This window comes from Danio rerio, chromosome 1 (genome assembly GCF_049306965.1).
Source record: "Danio rerio strain Tuebingen ecotype United States chromosome 1, GRCz12tu, whole genome shotgun sequence".
Taxonomy (NCBI): domain Eukaryota; kingdom Metazoa; phylum Chordata; class Actinopteri; order Cypriniformes; family Danionidae; genus Danio; species Danio rerio.
Genome location: NC_133176.1, coordinates 7,255,001 through 7,277,500, shown reverse-complemented (window position 1 = coordinate 7,277,500; position 22,500 = coordinate 7,255,001). Strand labels below are relative to the sequence as shown.

Genomic DNA, 22,500 nt, shown 5'->3' with positions numbered 1-22,500 from the left:
ACAGTGGAATGAACCGGCTAAATTATCCAACATAAACCCATGCCAACACATGAAAACTCCACACAGAAATGCAAACTGAGCCAGCTGAGGCTCGAACCAGCAACCTTCTTGCTGTGAGACAACAGCACTACCTACTGCGCCACCGCGTGGCCTGTTCAAATATTAATATAGTTTTATTTCATTTATTTTTTTTATTTACATTTATATTTTATTAAAAACGCTGATGTGAAAACAATTTAAAAACAAGTATTAGCAACAAAATAAAACATATAGAACTTTACATTCAATTGTTTCATATAACTTTATTATTAATTTATTTTATGTTTATGTTGTGCTAAATTGTTAAGTTTTAAATTATTCAAAATTGGTCTTAATTTATTATTATTATTATTAATTTAAAATTTTCACAGACTTTTCCTTGAGTATCAGCCCTGATGATTCCTACCAAATTGTAATAATACACTTTCCAAAGATTTGTACCCTTTAAATTGAAAACCAATTGTTTTCATTAATCCACAGTTTTTATTATTTATTTATTTATAATTTTTTTTTTTTATTGATGAAAATAGTTAATTTGCTCCACAGGCCAAACTTGTAAAAATGTTCAATAAATATTATAGATTTAACATTTTTAAATGCAGTAAAAAAATAAAAATAAATAAATATAACCCTGTTAACAAAGATTGTATGACATTTTACCAGTATTTTAATCTATTTTTAAACGGGCTGCAATGAAAACATTTTCTTTTTGTCCCTGTGGGTCCTGAGGTTAGCAATTGTTTATAGCAAGAATATAATTGCATTTTAATAAGGAGATAAGGGGAAAATATTAAATTTAAAAATACTAACTTTTTGACAAACTGTTTGCTGTTTGCTTTAACAGCCATAAAAAAATATGCACAAACGGGTTTCATTTAAAAAATACTGAAATAATTTCTATTAACCCCCCCCCCCATTTAAAGTTTAAAAATCAATAAATGTTGTATTGAACATTGACCTAATGTCATTTTCTTAACAAACAAACAAACAAACAAATTATTATTATTAAATAATCAATAAAGAAATAAATAACTAAATAAATAAATGTCAAAAATATATTATTACAAAATAAATAAGTCAATAAAGAAATATGTCAATAAATAAAGAAATAATTGATTAAATAAATAATTATTATTAAATAATAAATAAATGCATAAATAAATTATTATTAAATAATAAACAAATAAATATCAAAGAATAAATAAATGCATAAATAAATTATTATTAAATTATAAACAAACAAATGATAAATTATAAATAAATACATAAATTTATATTAAATAATAAATAAAGTAAATATTAAATAATAAATAAATAAATAATATCATATAATAAATAGTTATTATTAAACTATTATTAAATAATGAATGAATGAATGAATGAATGAATGAATGAATGAATGAATCTCAATTATAATATTAATGTCAAACTCGAGAATCAATAATAATTTTGCACAGATCAATCTTTTTTTCCAGAGCCATGTTTCAGCTTTGGGTTAACGTACTAGAAAAAAAACATCCTTTTAAGCATTCAAATTCATCCCCGTGCATAAATAAACTAAATAAAAAAGGCTTATTTTAACACCGAACACCTGACAGTGTGTCATGCAAACCTACACTCTGATATAAAACAAACACACACACACACACACACACATACACACACACGTCTGCCCTCCACCTCAATACCATCTAACGTTCCAAATTTGAACCAGCAAATCCAACACGGCATCAAGCCAATTAGCACGCCTGTTCTTCCTCTACCCAGAATGCATCATGCCCAGTGAGATTACACAGCGAGCCTCATCGTAAGCCAGCCGCAGTTAGACATGTACTAGTTTAGCTGTAAACAGGCTTTATCATAGTGTTTGTTTATGAGTGAGCAGATGGCTTTGACAGTAATCTGAAATGGAGATGATTCTTTAATTTACTTAATTTTTTTGCATTTGGCTCTGTTTAATCCCTGGGTGATTTGACAAAGTCGACGCTTCTCCCACTGCGCTCATGACATCTTTTACATGTTGGATTTGTGATGATTTTAAAGTTGTGTGTTATTTAAGTTTTAGTAATGGTTGTACATTTTTTAAGTTTTTTTAATTTGTTGTGTGTGTTTAGAGAGGGTTTGTAAATGTTTTATAATGGCAGCTTGTCGGAGTATGTGCAGTTTATGGTCTTTTACTAGTCCATAGAGAAACATTCAACCGTGGCTTCAATTACAGTGACTTGGAGTTACACGGCCCTTAAAACAGCTAATGCTCACCGCCTGCATGCTGAAAACAAGCTTTAGTGACAGGCAATCTAAAGCAGACAATATTAAAAAATGCTTTATTTTTATTTATTTTACTTGTATTTATTTATTTTTACAATCTTCAGGGTATTTTTAAATTAAATTAAATTTTATTTTATTCTAAAAATGGTAATGTGAAAACACTTTATTAGCAAGTCATACAATTGTTTTATTTTTTATTAATATTATTTTACAATTTCAGCTGCCCAAGTTTTGCTTTATTTTATTTTATCTTATTTTAAAACTTAAAACAAGTATAAACGGCAAAATAAAACAACTGTTTTGTTTTTATTTATAACTTTTTTTTTTTTTTACAATTTCAGCTGTCCAAATTTTATTTTATTTTATTTTATTATAGAACAGAAATTTACATTTCATTAAAAATATTTATTTAATTTTTTTAATTTATTTTTTTTTTGCACTTCAAATGTGTTTTATTTAATTTTTTTATTCATTTTTATTTTTTTGTTTTATTTTTCATTTTATTTAAAACATGTATTAGCAAGAAAATAAAACAAACAGACCTTTACATTTCATACAATTGTTTTTTTATTATTTATGATAATGTTACACCAAGTTTTATAATTTTATTTTATTTAATTTTAGATTTGTTTTATCGGCTTTTCTACATGGAATATCAATTACAACATTAATTTTATTATTATTCTTAAATGTTGTTGTTAAAACTACCCCAAATAAACGCTTCCCTCCCTCAACAGCCTATAACTTCCTATTGAAAAAAAACTGAATAAACATAGTTAATAAGTTAAAAATAAATAAATAAATAAATTATAATAATAATGATAATAATAATAATAAAGATAAATAGATAAAACAAATTGAAAATGAATAATATGTATTCATATTCATATTTAGAGAGTTAGCCAGCAGATAATCTAAATAGGGGAACCACAACTTGTCAAAGGTCTTTAAAGAACCAGTAAGTGATGGTCTAATTTTTTTCCCACTTTTTATTTTATTTCATAGCAGAACTTTACATTTCATAAAATTGTTTTATTTTAAATTATTATTTACACTTCAACTTTGTCCATGTTTTAATTTAATTTAATTTAATTTAATTTAATTTAATTTAATTTAATTTAATTTAATTTACTTTACTTTACTTTAATTTAATTTAATTTAATTTAATTTGCTAATACTTAATGCCTTGTAAAGAGAAGCATTAGCAACAAAATAAAATAAAAACATCTTTAAAGGAATTAAAATTTAAAATTCATTATGACTTTAAACATTAAATCCTGTTTAATTGGTCTTGTGGTCACCATTCAGCTGTAAACAAACTTTTTTTGTGCACGTACCTTTTTGTATTTTTAATTTAGAATTTGATTGTATTTTATGACTGACTACTTTGGTGTAAGTGCTGCAATAATTTGACACATTCTGTTTTGCATTTTCTGAAAAAAGTTGTAACAATGTTTTTTCTGTGTAAAAAGCACAAACTCAAAGATCCTATTTAACCTTTAAGACTGCAGATTATTCCAGCATTTGCTAAGGTAATTGCTAATGTGTGCCGGAAGATTTTTGTAAAGCAATTTATTTATTTATTTTCCATCAACCATGTAAAAAAAATAGTAAGTCTGATCATTTTGTTGATGCATGCAGTAGTTGGATCTCTTTTGATTACACGCAGAACTATACAAACGGCTTAATTTGGTTTTGAGAGCCAATTTACAGACAAATGGTGTGTGTGTGTGCGTGTGTATTAAGTAGTTAAAGCTTTCTAGCATGATAAACTACATTCACGCACACAAAAACACAATATGCTACATTCGTATGTCATTTTGGTGCACATATAATCATACAATAATAATGGAATCCATATCCGTTTTTATTGACGTCTAGAATTACAGCTGGTATTTAGCAGGACACACATGATGCATCCCATCTGAATGCAAACATATGAAGCCGTTAGTGCAATCGCTCAGCGCAGCCCGCGTGAGGCTAATTACTGAAATCTGTTTTTAAAATTGAAGTCCATTCTTCTGTGATTTCCTCATTTATTCAAGCCGATGCGTCCTGTCAGTCACTAAAACACATATTCACATTAGCAGGGAAGGCAGAGCGACTTATGAATATTAATGAGCTTTTTGCATACTTAATCGGCCGTGGCAGGCCCTTCACTCTGTGTTTGTTTGTAGGTTCTGCCATGTCTTCCAACTTCACCGGTCTTGACACTGGCTTTCAAACTTCTTTTTTTTGAACATAATGAAACGCCTAAGCAAAATTGTTTATGAGAGGTATTAATGGATAGAGTTGAAATGATATGCCTGTGTGTATTATATGAACTCTAAATGACAGTTTAAGACAAATTTCAGTCACTGAAGGACTTTTGTGAAATGATGACAAGCTTTCCACTCACATTTCGGTTTATTTAGATGCTGTTGAGCATGGAAAAAGCCAACAAGTCTGTATTAAAAACCAAGTTATACCAGTTTTCAGTGACTTATTTTACTCTTATAAGTAAGAGTTTAAGTAGTGTTGAAAATGAACATTGAATCATTCAATCTATAATTGAAGAGTTTAGATGCAAAAATCTCTAAAAGCCATTTGATTTTTTTTCGCCTTAAATTATCATTTTTCTCTGTCTCCTTTATGTAGGCTCAGTAATTTTACTTTTATAGTGACGCATAAGTTCTTTTCATTAACTTTCAAGTGAAATTACTGAACTTAAACATAAGAGGCTATAAAAAATGCTCATTTTAGTAGAACATTTCAGGTGGCATTCAGAGGTTTTTGCATCGTCTTTTCATATCACATATTATATCATATACACTCACCGGCCACTTTATTAGGTACACCTTACTAGTACCGAGTTGGACCCCCTGTTGCCTTCAGAACTGCCTTAATCCTTCATGGCAAAGATTCAACAAGGTACTGGAAATATTCCTCAGAGATTTTGGTCCATATTGACATGATAGCATCACACAGTTGCTGCAGATTTGTCGGCTGCACATCCATGATGCAAATCTCCCGTTCCACCACATCCCAAAGGTGCTCTATTGGATTGAGTTCTGGTGACTGTGGAGGCCATTTGAGTACAGTGAACTCATTGTCATGTTCAAGAAACCAGTCTGAGATGATTCACGCTTTATGACATGGTGGGTTATCCTGCTGGAAGTAGCCATCAGAAAATGGGTACACTGTGGTCATAAAGGGATGGACATGGTCAGCAACAATACTCAGATAAGCTGTCCCACACTTTTACACCACCAGCCTGAACTGTTTATACAAGGCAGGATGGATCCATGCTTTTCTGGTGTCGATGCCAAATTCTGACTCTAGCATCCGAATGTCACAGCAGAAATTAAGACTCATCAGACCAGGCAAAGTTTTTCCAATCTTCTGTTGTCCAACTTTGGTGAGCCTGTGCAAATTGTAGCCTCAGTTTCCTTTTCTTGGCTGACTGGAGTGGCACCTGGTGTGGTCTTCTGCTGCTGTAGCCCATCCGCCTAAAGGTTCAATATGTTGTGCGTTCAGAGAGTCTCTTCTTCATACCTCGGTTGTAACAAGTGGTTACTTGAACCAGTCTGGCCATTCTCTTCTGACCTCTAGCATCAACAAGGCATTTGCGCCCACAGAACTGCCGCTCACTGGATATTTTCTCTTTTTCGGACTATTCTCTGTAAACCCAAGTGATGGTTGTGTATGAAAATCCCAGTAAATCAGCAGTTTCTGAAATACTCAGACCAGCCCGTCTGGCACCAACAACCATGCCATGTTCAAAGTCACTTAAATCACCTTTTTTCCCCCATACTGATACTCGGTTTAAACGGCAGCAGATCATCTTCACCATGTCTACATGCCTAAATTTAAGTGGCTGACATGTGATTGGCTGATTAGAAATTTGATTCCGACTGAGTGGAGCCCAGTTTGATCAACTGTTGTCCTGTGTCAGCTGGAGGATTTCCCACCGGGACACCAGCAACAAGCTCCTAATTGGTTAATAAGCAGAGAATGTCTGCTGAAGTTCAGATTTTCGAACTTGAGAGATTCGCGCATCAATTGCGCAAAACGCTCAACTCGCGCCGCTTCATTCACATGAATCGTGCCGCAGGATGTCTAATCGTGTCTTTGCATTGACTTAACATGTAAATCACTCGCGCTTGACACTTTTTCTGCATCTGTTGTGAACAGCATTAGGGGAACTATTCCTTTAGGTGTGTATTTAAGTGCGTTAAATTGCATAACTAAAACAATTTTAAGTGTTTTTTTTTTTCATTTGTTAATTATTAAACCAGAATAATAATAATAATAATAATAATAATAATAATACCTTTTATTTTTAGGCGCCTTTCAAAGCACTCAAGGACACCTTACAGCAGATTACAAGCACATCATAAAAATGCAAGCAGTAAAAATGACAATACAGCATAATTAAACCAGCAAATCATTAAAAGCTATCCTAAACAAAAATGTCTTTATCTGAGATTTAAAATTGGAAATAGAGTCCATCTGGCGAATGTGCAAAGGCAGGGAATTCCATAACTTCGGTGCTGTACAACTAAAAGCCCTGCCTCCAAATGACCTCATCTTAAAGTGTGGGACAGATAACAGTTCAGCAGAAGATGATCTCAGTGAGCGTGAAGGAGTGTACAAATGAAGAAGATCAGAAAGATAGCGAGGGGCCAGGCCATGAAGAGTTTTGTATGTTAAGAGGAGGATTTTGTATTGTATACGATAGTGAACAGGAAGCCAGTGCAAGTGAAAGAGAATTGGAGTTATGTGATCAGAAGTACGCGAGCAGGTGACTATCCTAGCCGCTGAATTCTGAATCAACTGTAGTTTATGAATTTGTTTATCAGGAATACCAGAGAGAAGCGAGTTACAGTAATCAATCCGTGATGTAACCAAAGCATGAACAAGCACTTCAGTACTTTGTTGAGATAGTGAAGGGCGAAGTCTTGCAATGTTACGCAAATGAAAAAAGGCAGAACGTGAGATATTACTAATTTGAGAACTAAATGAGAGCATGCCATCCAGTATAACCCCAAGACTTTTCACTTTGGTTGAGAAATTGACTGGGGAGTTATCAACAAACAGGGTAAAAGATTGAGCTTTGGATAAAACAGATTTTGAGCCAACCAAAAGGGCTTCGGTTTTACTGGCATTTAACTTTAAGAAATTATTAGTCATCCATGTATTAATCTCATTTAGACATTTGGTAAGGTCAGAAGGGGGGTGCAATGTTGTAGGTTTTGTGGAGATATAAACTTGAAAGTCTCATTGTGATTTAAAATCTCTTACACATAGAGATCTGGCCAGGGTAGCAGCCATACAGTAAAGCAATTTTAAAATACGAGAACAGCACATAACAACAACATTTCATCAATGCTCTCAACAAGAACAATCCCATGCTTCCAACACCCCTCTCTTTATAATGCCTGTAAATTCAACGTTAAGTTTTGCGTGTTAAAATGATCAGATTACTCTATACACATACTGTATTACTGAGTAATGTGTGTGTCCATTTGTGTGTTGAAGCCGCAGTGAGAGTGTCAGTTTAAAGCTGCACTGTTGTTGAGTCTGTCAATGTTCAGTCTGGAAAGCGCGAGCTGTATCCCATGACACTTGCTCCTCGCCTTGCATCTCATGCACAGGTTGATAGTGAGCAACGTTATGAGACAGCCGATGATTGATGGACTTCTCTGCGGCTCAGAGAAAGCTGCTCTGACGGTAAAGGTTAACAGCCTCTTTCCCATCACACACACGCCTGGCCTGGAAGTGGTCAAATCACATTAACCTTTACTTTCACGCCTTTTTAATATTAGCAAGTGCTGCATAAAGAAACTGGAGATTCAGAACGCTCAAGTGGAGAAAAAAGCACAGCGGGCAGTGACAACTTCTGTAGTGTTGTAGTTTTTAAACTGAAACCATAAGCCGTTGCTATGTGGTTCACATGTTGTTTCTGTGTGTAACGGAGGCAAGCTAGTGAGTGCTTTGCAGATAAACCTCACTCCTCTGACCTCTAAAGGTGCTCTAGCGACAGACGTTAGAGGCCATGGTCTTTAGCCTCCGTGGTAGAGCAACCGACTCCCATGCGGAAGGTCGCCGGTTTGATCCCAGCTAGGAGCAGGTTGGGTGGTGTAAGACCAGCGGAGTTACATTGGTGCCGAAACCCGGGATGGGAGTGAGGTTAAGGGGGGTGAGTGTAACTGAGGCCAGCTAGTGAGTTCTGTGCAGGTAAACCTCACTCCTCTGACCTCTAAAGGTGCTCTAGCGACAGATGCTAATGGTCTTTAGCCTCTTTGGTAGATCAACCGACTCCCATGCGGAAGGTCGCCGGTTTGATACCAGCTTGGAGCGGGTTGGGTGGAGTAGGACCTGCGGGGTTACATATGCAATGTCTTGAATGTTTTGATGTGTTGCTAGGGTGTTTGTTAATGGCTGTTTAGGTGTTCTGAAATGTTGCTATTCAGTATTTGTATATTGTAATATTAGAATGACAATTTTTTAGAATACCAATTAGAATTGGTATTTCTCAGTGATGGGTTGCAGCTGGAATGCATAAAACGAATGCTGGATAAGTTGGTGGTTAATAAAAGGACTTAAGCTGAAGGAAATTAATGAATGAATGTCCAATATTTGGGAAATGACTGAAAATTATGATTTTTTTCACCCAGCAGGTGAAATGTTTATCTCATCACCTCACTTCTAAACATGTTAGCACCCCTCCTTTCAATAACCCCCATGATTTGACGTGTCACTCATGCCATTCATTTCCATGGTTTGCAGCTTATGGTAATTTTTGTAATACGTCAGAAACAATTTTGCTTCAGAAATCTTTTTTTTTATCCTCTCGCCATGGGCGGAAATGAATTTGCTTGGATAGATTTCATATGGTGAGAGGTCCATAAACATCATCTATCTGAATATTAGATACAGAGAGGTTTCTCCAGTCTTGCGGGAAGTGACAGATGCGTGCTGTCAAACCCGCAGTCAAAGTGTCATTCTTCTAGCAAATCGCCGGCCGTTTTGATTGATGTGCGCTTTATTGAAGACGCCATCTGCAGCTTGGACACATGCCACTCAAAACTCTAACAAGACTTTAAAGTTTGGTCAACGGTGTAAAACATAACATACATATTATTTTAAAGGTCTCATGCCAAAATAAAACAAGATTTATATCACCTCCGTGACACCGGTGATATGTTTTTGACAACTTTTAAGTGTTTTGATGGATTTGCATTAAGGGTGTAATGTCTGAACATATTGGTTTTCTGAACTAGTTTGTTGCTGTAAATAATGTCGATCAGTTTTTCTAATATTTTAAATCTTTTTTGTTTGTTTGTTTCTGTGGATCGGTGTACTTTTCAAAACTTTTCACTTTTACACTCATTAGATACACCTGTCTAACTACTCGTTAACTCAAATTTCTAATCAGCCAATCACATGGCAGCAATTCAATGCATTTAGGCATGTAGACATGATCAAAACAATCTGCTGCTGTTCAAACCGAGCATCAGAATGGAGAAGAAAGGGAATTTAAGTGACTGAACGTGGCATGGTTGTTGGTGCCACACGGGCTGCTCTGAGTATTTCAGAAACTGCTGATCTACTGGGATTTTCACTCTCTACCGTCTCTAGGGTTTACAGAGAATGGTCTGAAAAAGAGAAAATATTAAGTGAGTGGCAGTTCTATGGGGGCATTTCTGCTGCGACATTTGAATGGTAGGGTCAGAATTTGCTGCTATCATGTCAATATGGACCACAATCTCTGAGGAATATTTTCAGTACCTTGTTAAATCTATGCCACAAAGAATTAAGGCAGTTCTGAATGCAAAAAGGGGTCCAACACGGTACTAGTAAGGTGTACCTAATAAAGTGGCCGGTGAGTGTAAGTGCATTGTTGTTCCTAAAACGGTGACAAAACCAACTAAGCAATAGCATGGGTTGTTTACGAAAATATATATTTTTTTCGTGTTGCAAACACAAATAAATCAGAGATTTTGACCATAGGCTTCATTGTGCTTTGTTTTCTGCTTAGCTAATATCTTACTTTATTTTGATTTATTTCACTGCTTATTGATGCAACAGTATTTAAAATATAGCTCTACTTAGTCTCTCAGTTTTCCACTGCTGTGGAATTAGCCTGATAATCCCCTTTGACTGTGTTTTTCAGATTTTAATTTGAGTCCCTGCATTTAATCCATCAAACCTCCTTTTTTACATTGTATCTCATATATTGGCTTCCTTCCTTCATTTCTTGATTAAATTTTTCGTAGTCTAATTTTACCCTTCTTAATCCTCTAAAAGTCCTTTAATGAAGTCGTATATGAGTATTGTGGGATATGCTTTTTCTCATTATGGTGTATCCATATGGAAATATGGCAGTTTTGGGTGGTATGGCATTTTTTCTATGAACTACAAAAGAGAGTTTTACAGGTTTTTTATATGGCAGTTGTCTAGATGTTTCTTATGGGGTGTGTGTGTGTTTTTCTGTCTCTTTTTATTTGTGGGAATACCTTGATATGTTTGTGTCATGTTTTACAGTAAAAACAAGTGTGCATAATGTTCAAGTAAATGTATTACAAATGAATGCTATTTTTAATAATGTATTCGCCGAAGAGTCATGACAAATTTGTGTCTGCAAAAATAATAAGTAGTGCAACTTTTTCAGCATTTTTAATGAATTTTAATAAGCTTAAAACAGCAAATTAGCAAAAATGAATGATTTTAGAAAGGACTAGCTTAATGATGTTGAATCTTCAGCTTTGAAATAACAGAAAAGTCTAAACAGTATATTCAGTTAAAGTCAAAATGATTTGCCCTCCTGTGAATTTTTTTCCTCTTTCGAATATTTCCCAAATGATGTTTAATAGAGCAAGGAATTTTCACAGTATTGCCTATAATATTATTTCTTCTGGAGAAAGTCTTATTTGTTTTATTTTGGCTAGAATAAAAGCAGTTTTTAATTATTTTAAAACCATTTTAAGGTCAATATTATTAGCCGCCTTCTTCTGATTGTCTACAGCAGAGATGCCCAAACTAGGGCACATGGGCCATAGTTGGCCCACGCATGGTAACCTTTGATATGGCCCTTCATCCCATCTGAGAAGAGAATGAGAATGATAGAGAATTTTGTATGCCTTTAACAGAGATTGCCATTTCTAATTTAACATGACTTTAGTTTTTTTAACTGTTTGTCTACTAAAAAGGAAACTGAAATTAAATGTTGTGAATAAATAAAATAAAAAAAAATTAAAGCAAAATGTAATTTTAAGTGTTATCAATGGGATCAATCACGTTTTTTTTGTAAGATGTTCATTATAAAATATACAAAAATGTATAATTATTATTACAAGTATTTTAAATTTAATAAATTATAGTATCAATTAAATTATATAATGAATTGTAATAATAAATTAGGAAATTACATTGACATCTTTACAGTTTGGGATATTTACCTCTGCCCCACCACCCTCAATCAAGTTGAGTTTTTGGCCCACCACTGGTCTACAGAAGAAGCCATTGTTACACAATGCATTGCCTAATTACCCTAACTTGCCTAATTACCCTAATTAACCTAGTTAAGCCTTTAAAGTCACATTTAAGTTGAATACTAGTATCTTGAAAATTATCTAGTAACAAAACACAAATTAAACAAGATAAGTCAGGCAGGCAATGGTCAAAACAGAGGCAAACAGTAGCATACATGTAATCCAGGATCATTGTCGAAAACAGGCAAATGGTCAGTACAGGCTGGCAAAGAATAAGTATCAGCGGTACAACAAGGCATGGATGAAAACACTGAAAAGACTAGACAAAGAACGCTTCATGGTGATACAGAAAACAGTGAACAAGACTCCACCTAGAAGTGTGTGTGCTGTGTTTATAGTCCTGGTAATCAGAGAGAATGATCTTTACCTCTGTGTGTGTGTATTAGTCCAGGTAGTTCACAGCTATAGTGGAAGTTAATGGGCGCAAAGCATCATGGTAGTTGTAGTTCATGTGGGGACAGTTTTCCAGCGATCTGCAGAGGTTAGATCACTGATGATCGTGACGTCTTGTAACATATTATGTACTGTCATCATGACAAAGATAAAAAAAAATCTGTTATAATGAGTAAATAAATTGGGGTCGACATGGTGGCGCAGTGGGTTTCGCTGTTGCCTCACAGCATGAAGGTCGCTGGTTCGAGCCTCGGCTCTCAAGTTGGCATTTCTGTGTGGAGTTTGCATGTTCTCCCCATGTTGGTGTGGGTTTCTTCCAGGTGCTCCGGTTTCCCTCACAGTCCAAAGACATGCGCTACAGGTAAATTGGGTAGGCTAAATTGTTTGTACTGTATATCCTAGTCCTTCAGATTGGGGCTGAGTGTTGGGCCAACAATCCACCTCATAAAAACTAGATGTTATAAAACACAAACCTGTTGTTAAATTTTAACTTCAATATAAAAGCCCATGGGAGTATGTAAGAAAATAAATAAATAATTAATGAATTTCCCCTAACAATGAATGGTAGTCTACATACAGATTTAATGTTGAATGAAATTGGTGAATTGGCCTGCTGAAGACAAACTTTTTTCATTAAGCGTTAAAAAAAGCATATCTCAGACAGGAGCCAGAGACAGGGAATCATGAAAGAGAGAGGCAGATCCATTCCTGACAGTTTTGCCTAATTAGAAAGATCCTTAAAAAAGCAGAAGGCCGAGAAACAGGCATTAATATATGCAAACATAATGATCAGCTTAGCTGTACGTCCCCAGTTCCCACAGATCAGCCTGTCCGTCTGTGTGAGAATGGAGGTTTTGTCTGCTAAAACATGAGCCTTTGCTTTAGACTGATAAATTGCAACACTCTGTAAACTCCAGTCAATCGATAAAACCAAGAGCTGCCAACACAAGAGCCCAAGAAAAAGCTGAAGATGCTTTCATTATAGGATACGTTACAGCATAATTGGGATTTTGTAATTACAGCTCAAGCTTGTGAATTCTCATCAACATGGCGTCGTTTTGTCTCATTTCACATCATCTTCGCTGTTAAAGTTGCTCTGTAATTTCTACCGTATGAATTGTTAAGCCTCCCAAGAGCTACATAGACCATCGCAATCTCAGGTTAACAGCTGAAGTAATGCTAATTCACTGTGCAAACTCAATTTTTGACTGTATTAAAGTGATGGTGTGGTGTCTAGGGCTGCAAATCTCAAACATATGCTGTCTTAATCTTAGTGTGATTGTTTGTGCAGGAGATTTAAAAGTTTATGATAAAATAATTAATAAATAAAATGGTCAGTTTGGGTGGCATGGTGTCTCAGTGGTTAGCACTCTCGCCTCACAGCAAGACGGTCGCTAGTTCGAGTCCCATCTGGGTCAGTAGGCTTTTTTTGTGTGGAGTTTGCATTTTCTCCCCGTTTTGGTGTGGGTTTCTTCTGGGTGCTCCAGTTTTCCCCACAGTCCAAACACATTCTCTATAGGTAAGTTGAATAAACTTGATTTTCCGTAGTGTATGAGTGTGTGTGCATGAGAGGGTGTGTCTGAGTACCGGGTTGCGGCTGTAAGGGCATCCACTGCGTAAAACATATGCTGGAATAGTTGGTGGTTCATTCTGCTGTGGGGACCTCTGAAATAGAGTCGAAGCAAAATTAATAAAGAAATAGTCAAATTAAAAATCTAATTGTGAGAGTCTTATGTCTTAATTATGAGAATATCTCACAATTAGGAGGTACCAGTCATAGTTTAGAACTAAAACTGTAGCCTCATCTTGAGATAAAACAGTCAAATAATAATTAAAAGACTCTCATAACTGTGAAATACAGTAAAATTATTTTTTAAATGTGTTAATCAGTGTTTAATTGTGACATAAAAACAATGATGGCAAATTCATGACATTAGTTATGAAGCAATCCTTTAATTACAAGATAAAAGTCTAAGGAAACCATTCAAAATAAATGTCAATTATGAAGTTGAAAGTCAAAATTGTTAGCACTGTCGCCTCACAGCAAGAAGGTCAATCAATGGTTTGGGTCCCAGCTGGGTGAGTTGGCATTTTTGTGTGGAGTTTGCATGTTCTCCTCATGTTGGTGTGGGTTTCCAAAGACATGCACTATAGGTGAATTGAATAAACTAAAACTGGACGTGGAGTGTATGTTTGAATGCAAGAGTCTACGGGTGTTTCCCAGAACTGGGTTGTTTTGGAAGGGCATCTGCTGTGTAAAACATATGCCAGAATAGTTGGCAGTTCATTCCGCTGTGGCAACCCCTGATAAATAAGAGACTAAGCTAAAGCAAAAGGAATGAATGAAATTTTGGCAAAACTAGTCATGAGACCAATTATTTGTAATTATGACACAAAAGTCTGACTCAAACTAAGTGTAAAAATGTAATTAAAGTCGAATCAAATAAAGTTTACTAGGTGCTCTAGCTCAATTATGTGTTAAATATTGTATTTTACCTTGCTGTTTGGTAGAGCTATAGGTCACAATTTTTTTGATGATCCGTTTGTTCAATTTAAGTTACATTGCATCTACATGCCAACTAATTCTCAGTAGATTATAAGTAGACTGTTAGGTTGGGGTTAGGATTAGGGTTAGTGTAAATTGTACAATGTACCATGTACAAAGTTTCTTATAGTCAGTTGAATGTCTGTTAAAGGAGCAGTATCAACAGATATTAAGCAGACAGGCATACTCAAATGGACCGTCAAAATGAAGTGTTATCGAGCTATATAATGAAAATAGCAAAAGTAAATAGTAAAAGTAAAAAGTTTCCTTTAAGGGGTTAATAATATTAACCCTAAAATGGTTTGAAAAAAATAAAAACTACTGTTATTCTTGCCAAAATAAAGCAAATAAGACTTTCTCCTGAAGAAAAAATCTAATGATTTATAATTGAATATATTAAGCAAAATTAAGTAAATAATAATAAAGAAAAAATAATAGGGCTAATCATTTTGACTTCAACTGTATGTAAGAAATATTCATAGACGCGGGCCGTAGGTTGATTTCCCTCTTGTTCACCAGCATCAGGTACTTTACATTTTCACAATATAAAAAGCTAGCATACCAGCATCATTGACGAGTTTACTGTCAAAGTGATGTGTTTTTTTTAGCTGTTGATCTTATCCATACATTGAGTGCATAGAGACCGCTGGACACACACACACTTCCCCACACACACAACTCTCATTGGACTAAACTGTGTTTCCTTGAATTAACTCTTTACATGTTGTTTACCTTTGCATAGCCAGAGAGCCAATGATTGTATGATGATGATATAAAAATATTTCAATAAGTACTCAGTTGGTGAATTTTTGTATATTTTTTGTTGTATTTTTGTTTGTTATGTTTAATATAGTTGTTGTCAGTGGCTTATTGCTATCTGGGCTAAATTATATTTGTAATATTGACGGGTTTATTCCGTCTGGCACCCGAACAAAAAGTAAAATAGTACCTACTTGAAATTTAAGGCAGGGCCACCGATACTATCATCTTTGCATCAAATTACAAAAAAGGAATTACCGCTTGTGCAAGGCATTTGTAATGCAGCGTCTATGGGACAAGACAACGCAAACTCACGGCAATTCGTAACTTTTTGATTTAGTGGCTAATTCGTATGAATATGTACGATCTAATTCGTACAATTTAGTCTGATTTTCTCATCACCCAATGACGGTTGGGTTTAGGGGTGGGGTTAAGTGCCACGCCTCCTTTTTAAAATCATACATTTTGTACTATTGAACTCGTACGAATTAGCCACTAAACTGACATAAGTAAAATATTTACATTCCCTCATGAGATCGGGCTGGAAAAGACAGTAAATTTAACATTATTCTGTCTACCTGCTGCCATTATCAGTCTCACCCCATTTTTTTCATTTTTCTGAAAGTCTTCACCATCATCGAGTTTTTCTGTCATTATTTCAGCAAGTAGGATTATAAAAAAAAGATTTGTGGTACTCTCCCATTCACTGTGCTCTAAGTTTACCCAGCTATGACGACTTCCGCTTTCACGAAACCCAGAAATGTAAAAAGGGTTTGTTGTGTTGTCAGTAAAAGGCGTTGATTGGCCAGTAAAGTGTAGCTGTTGCGTGATGAGCGCTCATGGATTGAACGCATTGATATTCAGGCCACGACTCCCTCTGGTTTTAATGAGAGTGCTTAAGGGCAAGGCAGAGCTAGCATGCCAGCTGCCGGTATTAGATCGCTCAAGCCTAATGAGATAAATACAGTCATTAGTGTGTGTGTGTGTGTGGGGCTGGGAAATGGAGGACTATTGAGGCTCAAACACACAGGAGATCCAGCCGGACCCTTGAGCTGCTTGTGGGCTGATGTTTGGATCATTCAGTCACGCCTTATCTTCAGCAAACATGCGTGTACGTTGTGTCGGAAACAAACTGAAGCCTCTGGTCATATCTGTGTCAAATTAAAAAGAAATCTCGGGTGAGCTTGTGGTTCTTCCTCACTGGAGTGTGTGTCCGTTTGTGGAAAATGTAATTGAATTCTCGGTCGCTAATAGAGGTTGCGTTGTTGTCCTTGTTTTTTAAGTGAATGAGTTTCTGTTTAAATGTGGAGAATTATTCAAGTCATTTTATATATCAAAAGATAGATATTGATTATATTTGCTGTATTTATAATATCAAGGGCCCTATCATACACCCAGCGCGACAAGGCGCACAATGTGTTTGGCGTGATTTGTTGCTATTTTCAGATCAACGCAACTGTAATTTTGACGTTTTGCACCACGTTGTTTAAATAGCAAGTCTATTTGCACCAATTTGTGGACTAATGGGTATGCTCAGCTTGATCTCATGAGAAAACGTAAATATTTTACGTTTTGTCAGTTTAGTAGCGAATTCGTACGAATTCGTACAAGTTCAGTTGTACGAAATTGTACGATTTTAAAAAAGGCGTGGCACCTAACCCCACCCCTAAACCCAACCGTCATTGGGGGATGAGCAAATCGTACTAAATTGTACGAATTAGATCGCACGAATTCATACGAATTGGCCACTAAATCAAAAAGTTACGAATTGCCGTGAGATTGTGTTGGTATGCCGATCTGAAAAGGACACATGAAACATATGAAATGAAAAATTTAAGGATTAAAATGTTACAAAGTTATTGTTTTCCACTTAAATATAAAAACCACTGCCTACATGACTTCAGACTTTCAGTTTATTCATGACAATTTCCCCTATTATAAGCAAAAGATTAAAAGTAAAGAGTAAAGTGAAGCTAGTGAAGCGTTCAGCTTTTCCACTTACAAAGTCTGCCATGTAAATAGTAAATGCACCATGGCGTGGCACAACTGACTTTTAAAGGGAACGTGAGATGAGACTCTGATTGGTTTAATGCATGTCATGCTCAAAATACACCCATCACTCGTTAAGAGAGGTAAAATAGCAAAAGTGGATTCAGACATAGGCTTAGATTGTAAAAATAGAGCCCTAAATTATTAATATCAATATTAATGATATTTGAGTTTATTAAGTGTAAATAATGTTAAACTTATATGCTGTTAGTAAAAAGTGTAGTTTTTTTTTAAGTTTGAAAAGTTTCTAGCATGCTTTTTCAATATAATGAGTTATTTTATTTTGTTTATTTTAAATAGAATAACACAAATGCAAAGGTAAAAAAAATACTAATTTCTGGATCTCCCTCCAGGTGCAGCTATGCTGTTGTTGTAGCTAGTGTATACTGTAAAATCTTTTGTACCCCTTGGTTTTGAGTCTGGTCCTGAAAAATCTGTTTCAAGGGCTACCCAGCCCTTCCTCTTAGCCCTACACCTTCAAGCTAAAGAGAGTTGGGACACCAGGGAAAGGGCTAAGTGGTGGAATTTGTTTTGAGCCTAATAATGTGTGAATTATAAATAAATGTTTATTAATTTTTATTTATTTTATTTTTATTATGACAAGGTTATGTTATACTTTATTATTTTATTGTTCTTTATATTACTTTGTAAACATATTTATTTATTAATGTACAATTGTTTCCAGGTTGCTTAAATTTACTTATCACACCCATATGTGAAATGATTCAGCTTGGTCAGTTACTGTTATCACCACTTTATATTAGTGTATAAATAACTCAGTTACTTGGTTTAAGGTTGTTAAATAATAATAATAATAATAATTAAATAATGGTTTATTATTTATTGAAAAAAAAACTTACTCTAGTACTCTAAGCACCATCTGTTCCTTCCAATAACTGCTGTGGCACTTCTTGTGTGTATTGCCTCTTGTTGAATTGCTGAATGCCACCTCAATGGTGTATATGCTGAAGTATGTGGAAGGACTTTTAATTTGTCAGTAACAGCTTTATGTCTTGTTTTACGCTTGATCAACTAAATGAATGCCAAAGTCTATTTAACTGATTGTATTTTTATGACATTACAGCATCGATGCTGTAATGGGAACCAAATGAAATGGAAAAAAAAGTCACATTAATCCTTCACCGGAAGTTTATCAGTAGGGGAAGAAACACTAGCTCCGCATATACCCTATGTTAAGTCATTTTGGTCAAAAGCGTCTGCTAAATGTAAATGTAAAGTCCTTGTGCTTACAGCTAACCAGCTCTCTGTGAGTTTAGTGTAGATTGGCCTGTTAGTGAACCAGAAGCTGCTTCTCTTTAAACCTGACACTGATGTTTCATTACCGCCTTACTGTCCTGAGCCAGCATCATCATCATCTCACACTCTCTCTCTCTCTCTCATTATTATCTTTATTTTTCACATAACCCTGTCCTCTTCTGTCTTTATCTATCTGTCAGCATGGAGACCTCACCTGACCTCAGATCAGTGCAAAAGAATATGTGAGTTTCTGACGGTTTGGCGTGGAGATGGGCTAAAAAAAAATTACTGCAGGGCGTTTGGACGTGATACTGCTTGGTTTTGCAGGAGTGTGTGTGTATGTGTGTTGTGTTTGAGTGTGTGTGTTTGCAGGCTGGTACATGGGGAACCAATCATTAGAGTTTCTAGAGCAAATTCTGCTTTGGTACATGGAAGTGCAGGGATCTACAGAGTCACTGGTTATGAAACCCTAACACATCTTCCTGTTTTCTGTTCTTTCTTTCTCTCCTCGCTTTCTACTGAAATCCTCATCTAGGTTTGGGAGGAAAAACAAAGAGGACAAGACCAAATCCAAGGCTAAACAGATGGTTGCTGTGAGCGAAGAGGAGGTGGACAAGAGTGAACCAGAGTTGTTTCTGTCCAAGTATGTTTTATTTTAAAGCCACAGTTCACCCAAAAAATTATATATCATGTATGCCAGTTGTTGCTGCTACTGTAGCCCATCTGCCTCAAGGTCGGATGTGTTGTGTGTTCAGAGATGCTCTTCAGCAGACCTCTGTTGTTAACCAGTGGTTATTTGAGTTACTGTTGCCTTTCAGCTCGAACCAGTCTGACCATTCTTCTTTGACCCCTGCCATCAACAAGGCATTTGCTCCCACTGAACTGCCACTCACTGGATATTTTCTCTTTCTTGAACCATTCTCTGTAAACCCTAGAGATGGTTGTGCATGAAAATCTTAGTAGTTCAGCAGTTTCTGAAATACTCAGACCAGCCCGTTTGACACACATGCCACAGTCACTTAAGTCACCTTTGTTCCCCATTCTAATGCTCTGATTGAACTGCAGCAGATCGTCTTGACCATGTCTACATGCCTAAATGCATTGAGTTGCTGCCATGTGATTGGCCGATTAGAAATTTGCGTTAAGGAGCAGTTGGGCAGGTGTACCTAATAAAGTGGCCGGTGAGTGTATATGGACTAAATGTAAGCAAACAAATTAAGTTGAACATTACTACATTTATTTTGTTTAAATTTAGTCCATATAAATTGTTTGCAACCACTTACCTTAAGAAGTAAATCCAATGAATCATATTTTTATTTCAGTATGGAGCAGTTATGGGTTGCATATTATTATTTGTTTCACAAATTTCAGTTATGAAATGGTGGAAAGTGCTAATTTGCCAAATTGATGTTGTTTAAATGATTAAACTAGTTCCAGTTGCCTCACTGGTTTAATTAGCTGTTCTCTTCCTACAGTAATTAAAGAGTCAAGACTAATGAACTAATAAAAGGAAACATTAAAACTCAATCAGCTATGTTTACTTGAGTGTTTTTGGATGTTCTAACCTTTTAGCGCTGCCTCAGATCAATCTGACTCTATTACTGCAACTTAATGTCAGTTTTAACTTGGTCATTTGTATTGCTGTCTCTCTTACTGATCTGCACTGCAAAAAAATGCTCTTCTTACTTTGATTTTTGTCTAGTTTTGAGTCTAAATATCTCACAATTCTTAAATCAAGAAGAATTTTCTACACAAGCAAAACATATTGCCTTGTTTTCAGCAAACAAGCAAAATAAGCTGCCAATGGGGTAAGCAAAATAATCTTGTTTTTCCTTTTGACATAAGATTATTTTGCTTACCCCATTGGCAGATTATTTTGCTTGTTTTAAGTAAAAACTTACTTCATTTTGGCACATTATTGCTGAAAACAAGACAATTTAAATTAGCACTTTCCACCATAACTGAAATTTAAGAAAAGCTTTTTTTGCAGTGTGGAATCTTTTTGGCTCGAGACTTACAGTTTCATTCACTTATATTGATAATTAGATGTTTAAAACTTTACAAAAAAATTTACAAAAACTGTAAAATAACCAGTATTGTAAATAGTATAACTAGTAATGATGTATTGTGTGACCAAAGGTGAATTTACTGCATAGCCTAATTTAATAAAGGTCATTTCCAACATCCTTCAAAAGTCCTGAATAACATTGTTATTTGTGCAGGAGTGAAAGGAACAGTCCTGCTCCTGAGCGTGTGATCTTCCCAGACGTTGAAGATGATGATCTGGATCCAAACTACGCTCGCATTAACAATTTCAGAAATCCACCTGCCTCTAGCCAATCCCCTTTGCCACCTGGAGCTCCAACCAATAACTACGCTCAGCCTGCTGTGCCCGCCCCCAGCAGAGAGCCGCCCAATGAGGACGCACTAGAGGGGCTTTATGCAAAAGTGAACAAGCAAAGAACCGCCCCTCCAAAGACTGAAAGGTAAGAACCTGTTAGTGGATTAATAACAAGCATCCAAAAATTAGACGCAGACTTATTTTGTAATTATAAATAAAAAAAATCTTCTTTATGAAAATCATTAGGCAGCAACAATAAATAAAACAACTAGGGATGCTCCGATAAGGATTTTTGAAGCCAATACTCAGTACCGATTCCTCGTCATTGTGATCAGCCGATACCAAGTACTGATTCTAATGCATCAAGCTTTATATAACTTTGCCATTGTATAAGCGCATTTTCCCTCAATGTATGAAATCTTGCCGTACCTAAGAGAATAAATTAAGGATGTTGCATGCATGTAATGGTCAGAAGCAGCTTCACAAAAAATAATAGATAAAACAGACAAAAAAAAAAATGGTTAGAAAAAACTGACAAAGCAATTAGGAAAAATTGCTCACGTGTTGTAGCGCTGTGGATGTACAGGGTGGGCCATTTATATGGATACATCTTAATAAAATGGGAATGGTTGGTGATATTAACATCCTGTTTGTGGCACATTAGTGTATGTGAGGGGGCAAACTTTTCAAGATGGGTAAAAAAAAATCTTGAAAAGTTTGCCCCCTCTCATATACTAACGTGCCACAAACAGGGCATTAATATCCTTAACCATTCCCATTTTATTAAGGTGTATCCATATAAATGGCCCACCCTGTATGACCCTGGCTGTAAACTCGTAAACAAACACTTGCCATCGGTTTATGAGATCGGCCAGATCAACGAATACCGATTGAGTCGTGAAATGTGATTATCGGCTGATACCGATCTTTGGCCGATCGTTTGGAGCATCCCTGAAAACTACTACTACTGCTACAACTACTACTACTAATTATTATTATTATTATTATTATTATTATTATTATTATTATTATTATTATTGTTGTTATTATGTTTGTTTTCATTTTAATTAAAATAATATTTTTGTATTGTTTAGTAATGTAATGTTTATTTTTTTAAACTGTTGTTAAATATTTTCAATATTTTAATTCTTCTATTATTAATTAATTACTTTTTTGTTTATTAACTTGTTTATTACTTATATGCAATTGTTATATTAAAAGTAAATAAGTAAAAGTAATAAATAAATAAAATTCACTAATTGAATGCGTAATTATTGTTATTTTAAAAGTAAATATTTAATTAGTGAATTTTA

At 35.1% G+C, this 22,500-nt stretch overlaps 1 protein-coding gene across 9 annotated transcripts in view; it reads left to right on the top strand.

Annotated features, from left to right (window-relative positions):
- The window catches only part of pard3ba (par-3 family cell polarity regulator beta a), a 291,161-nt gene that overhangs the window by 210,777 nt on the left and 57,884 nt on the right, over positions 1–22,500 (top strand). For 5 of the 9 annotated variants that reach the window (XR_012401655.1, XM_017355767.3, XM_017355806.4 and 2 more), the window contains 3 exons: positions 19,047–19,088; positions 19,382–19,489; positions 21,069–21,332. Coding sequence is in view for 7 of the 9 variants with exons in the window: in XM_017355767.3 (XP_017211256.1) it covers positions 19,047–19,088; positions 19,382–19,489; positions 21,069–21,332 (414 nt within the window). In the remaining 2 variants the exon portion in view is untranslated. The remainder of the gene's footprint in view (positions 1–19,046; positions 19,089–19,381; positions 19,490–21,068; positions 21,333–22,500) is intronic. The other 4 variants (XR_012401677.1, XM_017355769.3, XM_073946906.1 and 1 more) reach the window with 1 other exon arrangement.